The 15,173-nt window shown below is 40.3% G+C and overlaps 1 protein-coding gene across 2 annotated transcripts in view; it reads right to left on the reverse strand.

Annotated features, from left to right (window-relative positions):
- Positions 1-15,173, reverse strand: part of Esr1 (estrogen receptor 1) — a 377,923-nt gene that overhangs the window by 221,772 nt on the left and 140,978 nt on the right. For both annotated transcript variants that reach the window (XM_026787318.1, NM_001282251.1), the window contains 1 exon segment: positions 12,459-12,649. In XM_026787318.1, coding sequence (XP_026643119.1) covers positions 12,459-12,649 — 191 coding nt within the window.

Genomic DNA, 15,173 nt, shown 5'->3' on the forward strand with positions numbered 1-15,173 from the left:
ATAGAGTTGATAAGAACTTATCAAATTTTCTACCTTCTTTGAAACCAGTTATTACTGCCATGATTTTATGCATTAAATGGGTATCTAAATTTACCATCTCCCGATGGTTCATGTTGCACAGAAGCTAACATCAACTCTTGGAATGAAGACTCTGTCAAATGTTCAAAGCACCATTGGGGAAAGAGAGATGGCTCCATGCTAAAGAGCTCATGCAAAGAATCCAAGTTAGAGTCCCAGTACTCACATCGGGTGGCTCAGAATCACTCCAGCCCCAGGAGCTCTGGTGTCATTTTGTGACCTCTGTGGGCACCTGCGCACACACACACACCACACATACACACACATATGTATGTATATATATATAAAATTTAAAGATAATAAAACAAGTCAGGTAGTGTGGCCAGATCTCTGTGAGTTTGAGGCCAGTCTGGTCTACAAGAGCTAGTTTCAGGACAGACTCCAGAGCTACAGAGAAACCCTGTCTCAAAAAAAACCAAATAATAATAATAATAAAAGAAATAAATCCTTAAAAACCCTTCATAAATACAGAATTAAAACTAATGAAACAATCAAAACTATCATAAACATAAAAATCAGACTCTAAGCTATAATCACCTAAATAAATCTTTACTGAGGACCACCTGTTTTTCTAGATTATAATAAAACATAACACTTTGATTTTTAGCATCACTACAGGACATATTTTTATCTTAATATTTTATTAATGTTATTCCTATGTTAAATTTCAAATGTTGAAAAGGTACATTGCACACACATCTTGGAAAGAAAATATTCATCAGCCTCTGGACACATCAGAGACTTCTTGCTCATGACAATGGTAAAAGGCATGGCTGGATTGTGTTCAATTATGTGCAGCATAGTTTGGAAGGAGGCATTGTTCTAAAATGCTATCTAATTCTGTCCTACACAGACCATGCGGGGTTGAGAAAACAATGACTAACAAGTTCCAGGAAATTTACAATGAAATAGGTATTTTTGACATGCTTTGACAATTACCAGTAGAGACACGATCTCTTCCAAAGCGTCGACTATCTATCCTAGAACAGTGTTCTCACTCCCAAATCTGAACTCTAATCTTTCTTCCCTAAGAACCCCTTCTCCATTTCCAAGGCCTTGGGACATCTCTTCTAGCACTAAGTTTAAGTCTTGTGTACTTTCATGTATGACCCACTGAATTCTTCATTAGGTTGTGGATACTGCATCTTTTTGGATTCTAGTGGTGCTTTTATGAAATGCCATTTAATAAATATCTGCTGCATGAAAACAACAGAAAACATAAATTCTTTAGCTCAACAAGTTAGTCTTTTCTGGGAAAGAGGATGTGAGGACCACGAGCAGGGAGGTGTTCACAGGTATGTATGCTAAGAAGGGAGACTTGGAGCAGAGACAGTGGGGGCAAGGCTGGTCTGCAGCCACTCCGAGAGCACAGTGCTGTGTGTGCTGTAAATCAGAATAAAACCATCTCCATGGGATTTCACTGCACCACACAGCACTGAAAGATAGGAATAGCAAAGCAGAATCATTTTCAAATGTGTGATCTTATTGCTGACTCCAAGCTGTCAAAGGAGCAAATACTTACAAATTTCGATCACCCCACAAACTATAATTTATCTTCTATAGCATATAAGGAGAATATTTTGTACATCACTTAGTGACATATATAAAGAGGTCTAGCCACATTTTAGATGACTGCATTTTCATTTCAACCACACAGATCATATTTTTGAATACGTAACCCAGCCTCTCATCTATACATTCTTGAATAATTGATTTTATTCCATCTTGTTCACTCTTTACCTTCTCCTACATGATCTGAAACTGCTGAGTACATCAGGCAAAGATAAGGATCATGTGGATAAAATTTAAAATCCATTTACTCCTCAAAGAAAATAGAGAAAGTAAGTGCCTTTTACAAGGAGAGGTTGTAATTTAATAATTAAATTGTGTTTCCTGTGTCTTTATTTCTTAGCAATTGGAAAACAAAACCTGTCTATTTTCTCTAAGGGAAGGTGGGCATGCGGGGGAAACTGTTGTTCTTTCTTCTCGCTGTGTTTGCCTTTCCTCCAGCAATGAGCATCTTCTGCCTTTGACTGAGTCGGAGCTGCTTGCTAACTCATGCACATTCCAGGATTAACATGGAAGAAGAAACAAGTTCTACAGAGTGGACCATAGATGTATGAAAGACACCTTTCTTGTGTATGATATTTTTCCCTCAAATGAAAAATTTGAGGCAAGTACATATCAGTTTAGTCTGCAGGCTTGGTACTGCAATAGCCTAGGATATGGCCCAGAAGTGGTCTGCCTGTTTTTCAGAATACACTTTCCTCTGAATGAGTGGGTGTCAGAGAACAAGCCTTTCATTTTGAAAGGGTCTAAAGGTGTCAACAGTAGTTTTCTACAAAGAAAAAGGAATTTAGGGAGGGTTAAAGCTAGAGACCATCACCGAAAGGCTTGTAAGGACAATGTAGGCAATAATTTTGAGGGCCAGTTAATGCCCTTTGAACATGTGCCCATTAAAGCCTGCCTATAATTTTTGTGGAAAATTATTGCCACTCATAAATGGGGCTTTCTAATGGATTGTTGATGAGCTTAGCCACTATACATGGGCACAAACTACTACTTTAATGGAAGTAGCCAATGCCATGACCAGAAGAGAACCACTTAGTAGGGAAATTGGAAATTTAATTTCAATCAGATGAACAAAAAAGTGAAGAAGAATGCTCCAAGAGGTAGCATAAAAAACACCAGCGATTAAAACCATTTGGAGCCTTTGATTACCCTTCAGAGGCATTTGTTGCCATGGTTTTTAAAGGCTTCTGAAAACCTTAGCTATGTCCACAAAAGCTGCCAAGAAACAGGACTCTATACTGATTTCATTTGTCAGAGGCATTTTATCTTAATTATCTCCAAGATAAAACTGTTTGGCCAAAAGGAAGAAAGAAAGAAAGAAAAATCAGAAATGAAGAATCAATGTCATCTCTCACAGGTAGAATATCTTCCTCCATTCTTTCTCTAGAACCATATATGGGGCACGCGTATAGCACATGTCCGATGGTGTGGTGTCACAATAAAGAGATAAAAACATCTCCAATCAATAATGTAGCCAGCTGTGATGGCATGCGTTTGGGAGGTAAAGGCAGGAGGATCAGCAATTTGAACGATAGCCTGGCTGTATAAAATGCTATCAACAACATAATGCTAATAAAATCGCTCACATGAAATCTTATACAGAACAAGGGTCTCAGGCCTTAAGTTTCATGCCTTCTCTCTGTTTTTCTCTAATGGGAATGAAGAGCCAAACATTGAGCAACTTTGTCAGGGCCTGAGGATAATACCTATCTTTGAGGAAGGTTCATCGTGAAGGTATTCACTTAAACGTGATGTAACAACTCCCCTGGGCACAGACTCACCCTCTGCCTTTGGCCTAAATAGTCTTGTGTCTCTATGGCACAGTATGCATGCTGCCACAAGATGAACAGTTCAGACAGAAGTCTGGCAAGTCAAAGGACTAGACAAGCTCTGGGCCACATGTCCTGGGCCAATGAACTCCTGCAATATAACCTACCTCCTCAAGCCACCAAATCTTCGACCTTTCTTTAGCATCATCAAAATGATCATACTGGCGCCTGCACTTCACTGTTTGTACACTTCAATATGTTGACACCAGCATTTTTCTAACTGTAAAATCCTACAGTGAATCACTTGGTCCTGTTGTCCAGCAGGTTCTTGTGAACATACTTTTAGTAATGAAGTGTCTCCCCCCCCCAAGCTTTTAGTAAGATCCAGAAACCTCTTTTAATATGTTCTTCTGAAGATCATAAGGAAGATTTTGGAGTTTCAGCTGATTTGGTCAAGCATCTCCCCAAAGGCATACATATAAGAGCCTATGGCACCATTGAGATGTGTTGGAGCACTCGAGAAGTAGAGGCTAGCAGGAAATCTTCCAGTCACTTGGGGTGTGTTTTTGAGGGGGATCTAGGACACGAGGCTGTTCTTTTTCTCTCTGTTCGAGCTGTGAATTGAATGGTCCTCTTCCACCATGTGCACTCCCAACACAAATGCTGTTTCTACAGCCCCGAAACCAATGGGTCTCGAGGACCCCACACTGCAATCTCTGAAACTGTAAGTCAAAACAAACCCTCCTCTATTTAAGTTCATTGTTCTGGTATTTTCTGAGTGATGGGAAAGCCAGTTGACAGTAACCTTTCCATTGTTCCAAAAACCGTGCTATCTTCACAATGAAAGCCACTCTTTCCATCAGCTTCCTTTAAAATCAATTGAGGAAGTGCCTGCAATCCCCAGCCCTGGACTAGAGCAGAGTGTCATTTCTACTGTGTGGTGGATGAATGATCCTCTCTGTATATCAAGCAAGCATCTACCCTTAATTCAGCATGTCTAGAATTAAACCTCCTTTACCTTGCAGTTAATTGGTCTGACTCTTAAGGCCTCCTGTTCATTCATTTCTCGTTGAACACTACTTATTCTTTTCACCATTATAAAATTTATGCTTGCTCATTTTAATGTAATATATATCTTTCATTGTTTTAATGTAATATCTATTCTTTCTATTCTATTCCCTTTTCCCATTTTATAAACACCACATACCTTTGAGCGCCTAAGTGAGTTGAGTGTTAGCCTGCTCATCTGGATGCTCCCTTTCTCTTCGGCTCTCCCCTCCTCTCACCTCTTGTGCACGCATCTGCCAGTTTAAACGTTATCAGAGGCTAGTGGGTCGTATCGATACCTTACTGGTAAAACTGACTGCTTTGTGTTACCCAGAGCAGGACAAGTGGATCTTAACCTTCCATCTGTGCTTCCATCCGTTCATGAGGTGACCCCTGCAATACAGTATCTTAATTTGCTCCCAACCTCTGAGGAGCTCACAGTCAGAATGGGAAGAACACATGCATGAAAATGTATGCAATCCATCGAAACAGTGTCTTATGGGACAGTGCCAAGGGTCAAAGAACAGCTGCACCTCTTTGTGAGATGCTTTTTTGTGACCATTGTGTTTAACAGGTTTAAGGATTTTGACAGGTTGAGACTTGATAGGAATTCTGATCAATAAACAGATAATAATCCAGTTTGTGCTGTGCCAGCCACATACAAGGACAAGTAGAGACTTCAGAACACCTAGAAAGAAAAACTAGAAGAAGATGCACATAGGTAAATTCTCAAACTGCTATCTAAGGATTATACTGTGGGCCATGAAACTCATTAAGGGATTTTGTACAAAGGATTGACAAAATTAATGATTTTCTTCAAGAGTATTAATAGACAGGCGGTGTGCAGAATGGTTCGTAGAAAAGAAAAGCAGACCAAACAAATGGTGTGGGAGAGAAAGAGAGTAATATGCTGTGATTATCTTGGGTGAAGGAGCCAAGTTTGAATAATGGGAACTGGGTGGGTATGTGTTTAAACAATAGACTGGATAGAGGTATCCAAGAGTTCTGCGGGGAAACATTGGAGATACGGGTTGCAAAGTACAATACTGGCTGGGCGGTGGTGGCACATGCCTTTAATCCCAGCACTCGGGAGGCAGAGGCAGGCAGATCTCTGGGAGTTCGAGGCCAGCCTGGTCTACAAGAGCTAGTTCCAGGACAGGCACCAAAGCTACAGAGAAACCCTGTCTCAAAAAAAACCAAACAAACAAACAAACAAAAAAGCAAAGTACAGCACTGGCTGGAACTCCATACTTTGAAGTCTAATACAATGGTGAAGGGCTAGACATGAACTTAATCATTTCTCCAGCCCATGTTCCAGAACTTTTATTGCTCATAGCTGGGAGCATTGAGGAGCTGGTGGCATGAGGAATCATCCAGGAGTGAATGGTGAGAATGAGGCAGGAGTCACACTTAGGAGATATTTACCTAATCGTGAAACACTAGGATTTAAATATAGAATTAAGTTATGCCTGCCAAACAAAACACCACAAACGTGCACCTTTAAATTCCATAAATGCAAAGCCCCATAGAGCTACAAGATGAAATCCTGAGATAAGGGTGTCGGCAGAGTCCAGCTTGCTCTGCGTTCCTCTGCCTACCTTCTGGAGTTGGCCAATGATCTCTTTTCTTCTGGGTTTTGTAGATATATCACTCCAGTTTCTCTTTCCGCTGTTATACTTGGCTGTCTCCCAATCCCCCTCTTCTTACAAGGATATAAGGAAAATTAAGCTAAAAGCCCCTACACTCCAGTATGACTTCAATTTATAGGTTGTGCTTGCCAAGACCTTATTTTCCAGATGTGTCGCCTTCTGGTTAATGAAGGGTAGGATATCAGCATCTCTTTCTTAGGGACATAATTCAACCCATATTAGATAGGAATTAAATCCTGGGAAACTTGAGAGAAGAAGGAAGGAGAGACAGAAGCAGAGACCGGTACTGCATAGGGCCTGCTTACAGACCTAAAAATGGAAAATGGGTCAAAGACAATAGGCTAAGTCCTAAATTCTTCCAAGCTGGCTTACCCAATTTCTTGATTTATGCTATTTCACACATCTAGAATTTGGTTCCAAAGTATTTTTCAGGATTTGTTTATTTTTATTTTATGTGAATGAATGTTTTGCCTGTGTGCATGTATGTTCGCCATATTTGTTCATAGCACCTGCAAAGGCCAGAAAAGGGATTAATATCCCCTAGACCAAGAATGATAGACAGCTGTGAGCCATCACGTGGTGCTGGGAACTGAACCTGGTCCTCTGCAAGAACATAAAGTGCTCTTAACCACTGAACCCCTTCTCCAGTCCTTTCTACAAAAATTGTATTGCCTATAAGAAATCTTTGGTGTCTTTCCAAACCCATCAAATGGGCCACTTTCATTAACACCTCCCTTGCCAAGCTAATCCAAGTGAAGTAGTCAGTCTGCATCTCAGCACATGGAAGGCAGAGAGAGAGAATCCACAGAAGAAACTAACAAGCCAGACTAGCCAAAACAGAGAAATCCAGGTTCAGGAAGACCCTCCCTCCAAACGCAATGTGAGGAGTGATTGAGGAGGAGCGTGATGTCTGCCTGGAGCCCCCCCCCACACACACACAAACATACACACATGTACACCATATATGTAAAGGGGGGAGCTGGTCAAGAAAATGCCTGGGTAATCTAAACAAAGAGAGTAAGGAAAACTACATCCACTCAGGTCCTGAAGATGGAATAGTTCCTCATATTGAGAAAAGAGAAAGAAAAAAGCCCAAAGCAGCTGAATGACAGTAATTTTTACAATTTCGTGTGTGTGTCTGTGTGTGTCTGTGTGTGTTTGTGTAACATGAATGCAGATGTCCACAGAGGTCAGAAGTGGGTGTTAGATCCCCAGAAGTTGGAGTTGCAGATAGCTGTGTGCTGTCTGGTGTGGGTTCTGGGAACCAAACTGGGTCCTCTGGAAGAGCAGTAAGCATGCTTGATCACTGAGTCACCTCTTCACACTCGATAAAGGAAGTTTTCACCTAAGGACACTGGGAGTTTTAAGCTCAGAATCACATGATTTAACTAACAATGTAATAGATCTCTCTTGCTGTTACATGGGAGCCAGAGTGTAAAAGGTTCTGTGTGGAAGGCGAAGAACAAAGATTTAATATTCCCTCTACATTGGCAGAATTTCAGACAAATGTATAAAATATGCCAGAAATAAAATAAACCTGCAAAGAAATAGGTCTCTCCACTCCTAACCCTAACACAGATGACCATGGCCACCTAGATGCCTCTCCAGTCCCAGCCCTAATACAGATGACCACAACCACTCAGAAAGAGATAAAGAATATGAACATGGTCCCTCTTGAGTGGACAGAGGTGAGCCCCCAAGACTGAAGAAACAGATCTATAGAAGCACACAGAGCCTCCTGCGTGAGCCTGAGGTTCTCAAATGATTTATTTTTATTTGATGTGCATTGGTGTTTTGGCTGCATGTAAGTCTGTGTGACGGTGCCGTATTCTCTGGAACTGAAGTTATAGACAGCTGTGAACTGCTGTGGGGATGCTGGGAGTTGAACCAGGGTTCAAAACTCTTAACCACTGAACCATCTCTCCAACCCCAAACTTGAAGATCTTAAGGAAAAAAAGTAGATCTGTTTCTCCACCACAGCTGTTGCAGGAGCTATCCAGGGTGCTGGAGGGTTTCACATTCAAGCTTTCTAAAGCTCAGGTATCTCTCTCCAGGTTGTCCTTCCTGGATTTAAGGCCCCCGGTGTGTTAAACATTAATCAGACATCATAGTGAAACCATTTCCCCATTGTCCCAGCTATTACACATGCCTTCATCGTGTGTGTCTGATTTGATATTGAGCATCTTCTCCACACAACCATAAGAGTGTGGTGATTGCAAAGATCAGTGTTATACAGGCATGTCCACTGTGCCCTGTTGTTCTGGAATTACAATGGAAGAGGAGTGACGGGTTGATGGAATGTTTTCTCCTTGCAATAAAACCTCAGGTAAAACCTGATGGCTGAAGTTATAACCTGATTGGGTAGCTCAGTCTACAGTCTCTGGGTAAAGAACCAATTCTAAGTCTTCAGGGATCAATAAGTTTATAAAATATCCAGCTTCATCTCCCTGACTTAAATGGGATCCTTTATTTTGCTTCTTTTTTAAAAAAAAAAAATACATCCAACTGAGGCCATTACTCAGTTGGTTCCTTAAGTAATTAAGTCTGTGCACTAACAGGGGAAGAAAATGTGTATGCTTTCAAGCCCAACACTGCCTCTTCAACCAAAACACTTGGAGAGAGAGAACAATCTGATGTACACAGCTTCCCAGCTTTCTCCTTAAGTGACAAGGAAAACAAGCAGAGCCTGGCATCTTCAGGCCATCCACCCATGAGTCAGACCCATCACGACCCTTTAATGTGTCTGAGGGTCACTGTGATGTACAAACAACCACAGGAGTTTAGGGAACTTTTAGTACCCCATTATCAAGCAAACAGGACTAGAAACCTGCTGCTCTTGCCTGGTTTCTTCTTTCACAGAGCTGGGAACAGATGAAGCATAAGGATATACTACCAAGATGGCAAAGAAACCAAGCGCTGTTCCTTGACAATCTCAGATTAAATGCACAGGCTCCGGGAGCATCCTTATTTACAATGACAGCAAACCAGCATTGTTAATTGTTATTCACAGAACTCTAGTCTGTAGGTTTTCTGGATCTCAATCATAGGCTCATCGAGATGAGTAAACAAACACTTACTCTTGCCTCCCTTTGCTTTGCTCTCTTGATGCTTTTCTTCAGGCTTAATTTGAATCAATAAGACTCTCAGAGAGTCTTATTATTCTTTGGGACTGAGTGAAGTTTAGATTCCTATGAGAGTCAGTATCCACTACTACCTCGGCATTTAATTACTGGGGTTTTTTTTTTATTCATTTCTGATCTATTTTATAAGCTCAGTCTGAGTAGGGACCAGTTCTTTTTCTGTCTTCATATCCCCGGGTCTACACACTGTGCTTTTTGTAGAAAGAGAATCCAATAAATACATGACCTTAACAAGTACAGTGACTTTAATCATTATTAGGTCCTATGCTATGTCGAAAGCTCGGCCTTGTTTCTAAGCTTCTTTCAGAGTTTTGGACTCAATAATTATTCTGTTCTGGAAATCTTTTATATGACCACACCGTAATGCATAAGAAGTCTTCTAAACCAGTTTTTAAAAAAATGCTTCTTCATGTGATACAATTTTACTGAAATCCTGTTTAGTCTGTTATAGTAAATGGAGAAAAGAGATATATATTTTGACTCTCAAAAGTAAGTGAAATTCTTATCATATATCTGAGCTTGAGATAATGCTGTGCTAATAAAATTGTTCATATTTTCTTCCGTGTTTGTGTAAGTATATGTTTCTTTGTTTATATTGTTTTCTGCCCTAATGCCTTAGTGCTTAAAGTCAATACTAAGCTTGGTGATATTTTATTTAGCATGCTCATAATGGAATACATATATTATGAAAACAACATTCCTAGTGTTTCTTTAAATCTCAGCAACTTCAAATGTACAGCCAGCAATCGTTTCTCCAATTGCATGCATTCGTTTTTGCCATCTATGTCCAGGTGGCGCTCTGTCCACACACACTTATTCTCTGTACAATGAAAGGAAGCTGTCTCTAGTTTCCCAAAGGAATTCTAACTCTTTGGAGATTGTTAAATGTGTCTTACATATCTTTCAATTTCCCCCTAGAATGTCCAGACAAATACAGACTAAGTTCCTATAAAATAGGAATAATCAAAACTTTAGGTTTACAATCTTCCTTCCTGAGGACCTCCTTTCATACATAATAACACTTGAATTACAAAAGTGCAAATGAAAATTAAATCGTGGATCACAATACTCTAGCCCCCAGGCCAGATCTGGTCAATGACCCATATTTACAGTTACTTGGGTGCATAGCCCACCTCCACTTATTTGCACCTTGTCCCACAAAGCTACTCCTGCTGATTCCCACTTTTCTCCCTAAAGCAGTATGGCCTGCAAAAGCCAAAGTGATTGCTATCTTTACCTTTAAAATAAAAATCTTTGTGACTACTGCCCTAAATGATTTTTGCTGGTGAAAAATTCAGTTTCACTAAATGATTTATTCAGCTGCATAGCTGAGCATACCCACTAATCATCTCTTTTTCATGTGTGTGTGTGTATGTTCATGGGAGTATAGGTGTAAAGATCTAAAGTTGATGTCAAGTGTCTTTATCAGTCAACTTCCACTTTATTTGTTTCTTGAGGCAAGGCCTTCCATCAAAGCCAGAGTTTGCCAATTCTAATTGGTTTATCCATCCAGTTTGCCCAGGTACCCCCATCTCTGCCTCCCTCAGGCTGGAATTATAGGCAGAGGCTGTAGGTATCTGGCTTTTTACATAGGTTCTGGGGACCCATACTCCAACCTTCATTTTTCTGACAAATGCTTCACTACTGAGCAATTTCCCTGGTGTTCAAAACTTGTTTTTAAACTCCTAAATTTTCTTCATTGAGTTTTTGTGTGTAATAATATTATTGGTGAAAATAATGAGAATTTGAATTTTATGAAATAAAGTAAAAAGTAAAGCCACAAATTCAGATGTCTGTCAAAAGGCCTATAATGTTTATACTAACCTAAATCCAGATTTAGATTTATTTTTCTAAATTAAAGTGGTGTCAGCTATTAAAATTAATGGTCTGTATGTGATACGTTCAAACACAGCGATATATACAAAGAGTTGCTATAGAGAATATCATTAATTTTTGTAGGAACACAGACAAAAGAGTCCAAGTCTCACGGCAGAATTCTAAAAGATGTTGAAAGCAATAAGTGTCAAGGAAAATGCTTTTAAAATGGACCACCTTGACCTCACAGGCTACTCTATTAAGATATGAACAGCTTTTTAAAATGTTCTCCCAGCTGTGGAGGAAAGATAAATGTGTGTACCATCCCCCGGTCATTGCCCCATATCTGAGCAGTGAAGAGCCACAGAAGAAAGTTCCTGAGATGCTCTTCTTGGGTCAGAGTCTATTAATCTAGCAGGTTCTGGCTCTCAATGAGTTCCTTAAGTCTGCATTTCCGTAGAAGAAATCACAGAAGTAGCCTTTGTATTTCTCTACCTTGGTTCACTAAGCTCTGAGGGTAACAGAGTCAGAAGAGAAAAAAAAAACACCCCACAGCTAAAACAAAACAGGAATTCAGTAAGCCCAAAGCACCAACAGGGCCTCTGTCCCTGTCAAGAGGGCTTCGGCACATATACTCTCAGTAGTCAAAATGACTGACATTTTCCGTTGGTATTCTGTATGATGTAACAGTACTGGCATTTCTGAAATAATAGTAGCCTATAGCTGATGGGATGTCAGAAAAGCTGCACTTGGTGAGCTACATACAAAAATATGTAAGGCAGACAAGAGAATGAAATGGTACAGCTGGTTCTTAGTAACTACACGGTACTGATGGCATGTCCCTCTTATAAGTCATCAGACATTGAGTCCGCTCATGCTAGCCAAAAGGTCATGTCATCCTTTGAGTCAAGAAAGACGTAAGATGGGAAAAGAACAATTTGAATCAGAATCGGTCTGGAGCAAATATCAGAACAGAATATGTACCTGGACAAGGCCGAGGGTGATTACATGCAGACAATAAGACCACACGACATCGTAGAAGCTTAGTTTCCAACAGAATCAGAATGTACATCTGCCATCCCTGAATCAAGCCAGAGATGGTTCTCTGTGCACCAGAGATCCAGCTACTAATTCTTCGAGCGGAATTTCTCAAAGCTGTCTGCATCTTGCCATGAGGAAGCAGAAATTCTCAGCTGCAGCTTTGCTGGCACACCCATTTCTCCTGGGAGTCTATCTCTCCTCCAGGTTTCTACCAAGGATAACAGAGGAACTTACTAGATAGTCATGTTTTGTACAAATGGCTTTGAGCAAAGGCCTTGTCTTCCTTTCTTGTTCTCTTCTGTTTTTTAGGCTATGAATAGAGTAATTTTTAGACAACGCACTATTACCTTGAATGCTTCTCTTGAAGAAAGCCTTGCAGCCTTCACAGGACCATACTCCGTAATGGTAGCCAGAGGCATAGTCATTGCAGACGGCACAGTACCGCGTCTCCTTGGCAGACTCCACGGCCATGCCTCCTTTCTCGCCATTATTGGACAGTCTTTCTCGGCCACTCTGGCGTCGATTATCAGAATTGGACCTGAGGGTAGCATGGGAGAAGACACAGTGAATCCCATTAGCATCTGAGAAGCATGCCTTACAATTTCCTCTAAAGAGTAAGAGACCTGGGGGTTTTAGTGGACCCACTTAATTCTGACATTTTGAAATAATGATTCATAATATACACTGATCTTTCATTGTCTCTTGCTGACTCCGTAGTAAAAAGTATTTGCTTGTTATATTAACCTGAAAGAAAAATTATTTTTCAGAAACTTGCTTAAGAAATGGATTGCAAACCCCAGAACAAATTATCTATAAAGGAACAAAATGAAATTAGCAGGTTTCTAGCAAACTTCATTTTCTGAGAGATTCACAATTCATTCGGAACCAAGAGAGACCAATCTCGTTCCCATTCTAGGCCCACAAAGGGTCTTTAGGAAAGGGAGACAAAGCCTACAGCAGCTGGAGGATTTGGAACTCGGGTGAAATCCTGACCTGTAGAGACGCCACATGGGAAACAATAACAATTCAAATTCTTCTGTTGCCTTTGTCTGTTTTCGGGTAACCCTGGGTGACCATTTTTACAGCCTGACGCTACAATTTGAAGATGGAGGTTTCTGTATTCAGACACATGGAGTAGGAAGAGCTGAGGAACACAGATGGTTACCCCAACCTTTACAGCCTTCGTGGAATGAGCAAATCCCAAGAATGAAGTTGAAAACACACAATAAGAAAGCTGAGCTCTAGAGGAACCAAGAAAATGGAGGAGAAAAAAGATTTAAGAACACTTTACAAAATGAGTTTGTCTTCAATTCTGTCAAATAGGACAGAGAAATCCAACAAGAGAACTGCTAATGTGAATTTGGCTTGAGAAAGGACCTTCAAGGGGAGGTTAGAGCTACCTTAAACCTGTGGTGGAAGAGTGGATGGAGTGAGGAGGTAAGGGTGAAGGATGTTTTTTGTTTTGGGGTGTGTGTGTGTGTGTGTGTGTGTGTGTGTGTGTGTGTGTGTGAGAGATCTTATATGAAGACTTGGATAGAGAAAACAAAAGTATAGTTATCAAATCTAAGACTCCCAAAAGGGCCTTCGGAATGAAAGAGACTAGCAAAGAGCTTATACAAACTGAAAGATACAGTCCCTAGCTGAAAACAAACACATGAAATCAAGAAGAGTAAGTTTGCATTTCTCATCTGACCCTGGAAACAGCTGACATGATTTTGACCCAAGACATTTAAGACATGTTCAGTCAAATAAAGATGCTATAAGAGAATTCGATGTGCAGAGTCAACTAATGTGGAGAAAGCTCCCAGGACATTTTGGTTGAGGAAGCTTCTGCTTCGTGCTTTATATCCCTACCATGTCCCAAACAGCAAAGCCTCATGGATGCTCATTGGTCCTCCCCTCATAGCCCTGGCCTTCCTTTCAGCTCATATTTCATAACCCTCCCCTGCCCTTCTTCCTCATTAATATTGTATACAATATTTTAATGGCTCATAAACTACATAGGCCATAAAGCTCACAAAACATCGGCTCCTTGGTTGAGTACAGCTGAGTTGGGCAACTTTTTTCCACTCTAAATAACTTAGCTCTGAGGTTGGGAGCATCAAATAGGATTTCTTTACTTTTTAATGATCCTTAGAGAGCACTGACTCGAAGCTTCCAATTCTTGTTCATATTCTGTTACCCGGCCTTTCCATTTTATCCTCATGTTGTTGGATTCCCCATCAATCTCCAATCTTTGTGCTGTTTGTTTGCCAATGTCCTCTGCATGATTCAAGCCAGAAAGAAGCAGCTATGAATATTTAAGATGATAAACTCAATGCCTTGGGTGATGGGAGTAGCTGATGAACAATTATAAACTGGGCAAACCGTGTCTTTTCAAAATATATTTATCGCTATTGTTAATTGGGTGTGTTTGTGTGTGTGCACAGATACATACATGTAAATGAAGGGAAGCATGGAAGTGTCCATAGAGGCCAGGGGCATGAGGTCCCCCTGGAACTTGAGTTACAGGCTTTGGTGAGCTGCCCAGTATGAGTACTGGGAATCCTACTCCAGTCCTCTGCAAGATCAGTCTGTGATTTTAACTGATAAACCATCTCTCCCGATCCAAATTTAGTCCCCTATACTTTAACAATTGTTGGCCTCTAGTTCAGTGCCAATCACACAGTAGACACTCAATACAAGTTTGTTGACTGACTAAATGAATGGATAGTACACACTGGAAAGAGATCAATATCCTCCCAACCACCTATATAGGTAGCAAAGTAGATCAATATCTTCACAATAGCCCATATAGATAGCAAAATAAATCAATATCCTCCCAACTACCTATATAGATAGCAAAATAGAATTGACCCCTAAGCAACGAGTGCTCAGGATGCACAGGTTTGTTTACAAGTAACTAAAAAAAAAAAAAAACCAACCTGGAGCCTAGGAACATAGAAGAAATTGAGAAAAAAAAGTTAATATGTCACAAAGTCACAAAATTTATGTTACTATAAATGAGAAAAATTTGGAAGGTAATGATGTGGAATTCTCATTGTATGCTGTGAATACCATTG

Source organism: Microtus ochrogaster, linkage group LG9, assembly GCF_000317375.1.
Source record: "Microtus ochrogaster isolate Prairie Vole_2 linkage group LG9, MicOch1.0, whole genome shotgun sequence".
Taxonomy (NCBI): Eukaryota; Metazoa; Chordata; class Mammalia; order Rodentia; family Cricetidae; genus Microtus; species Microtus ochrogaster.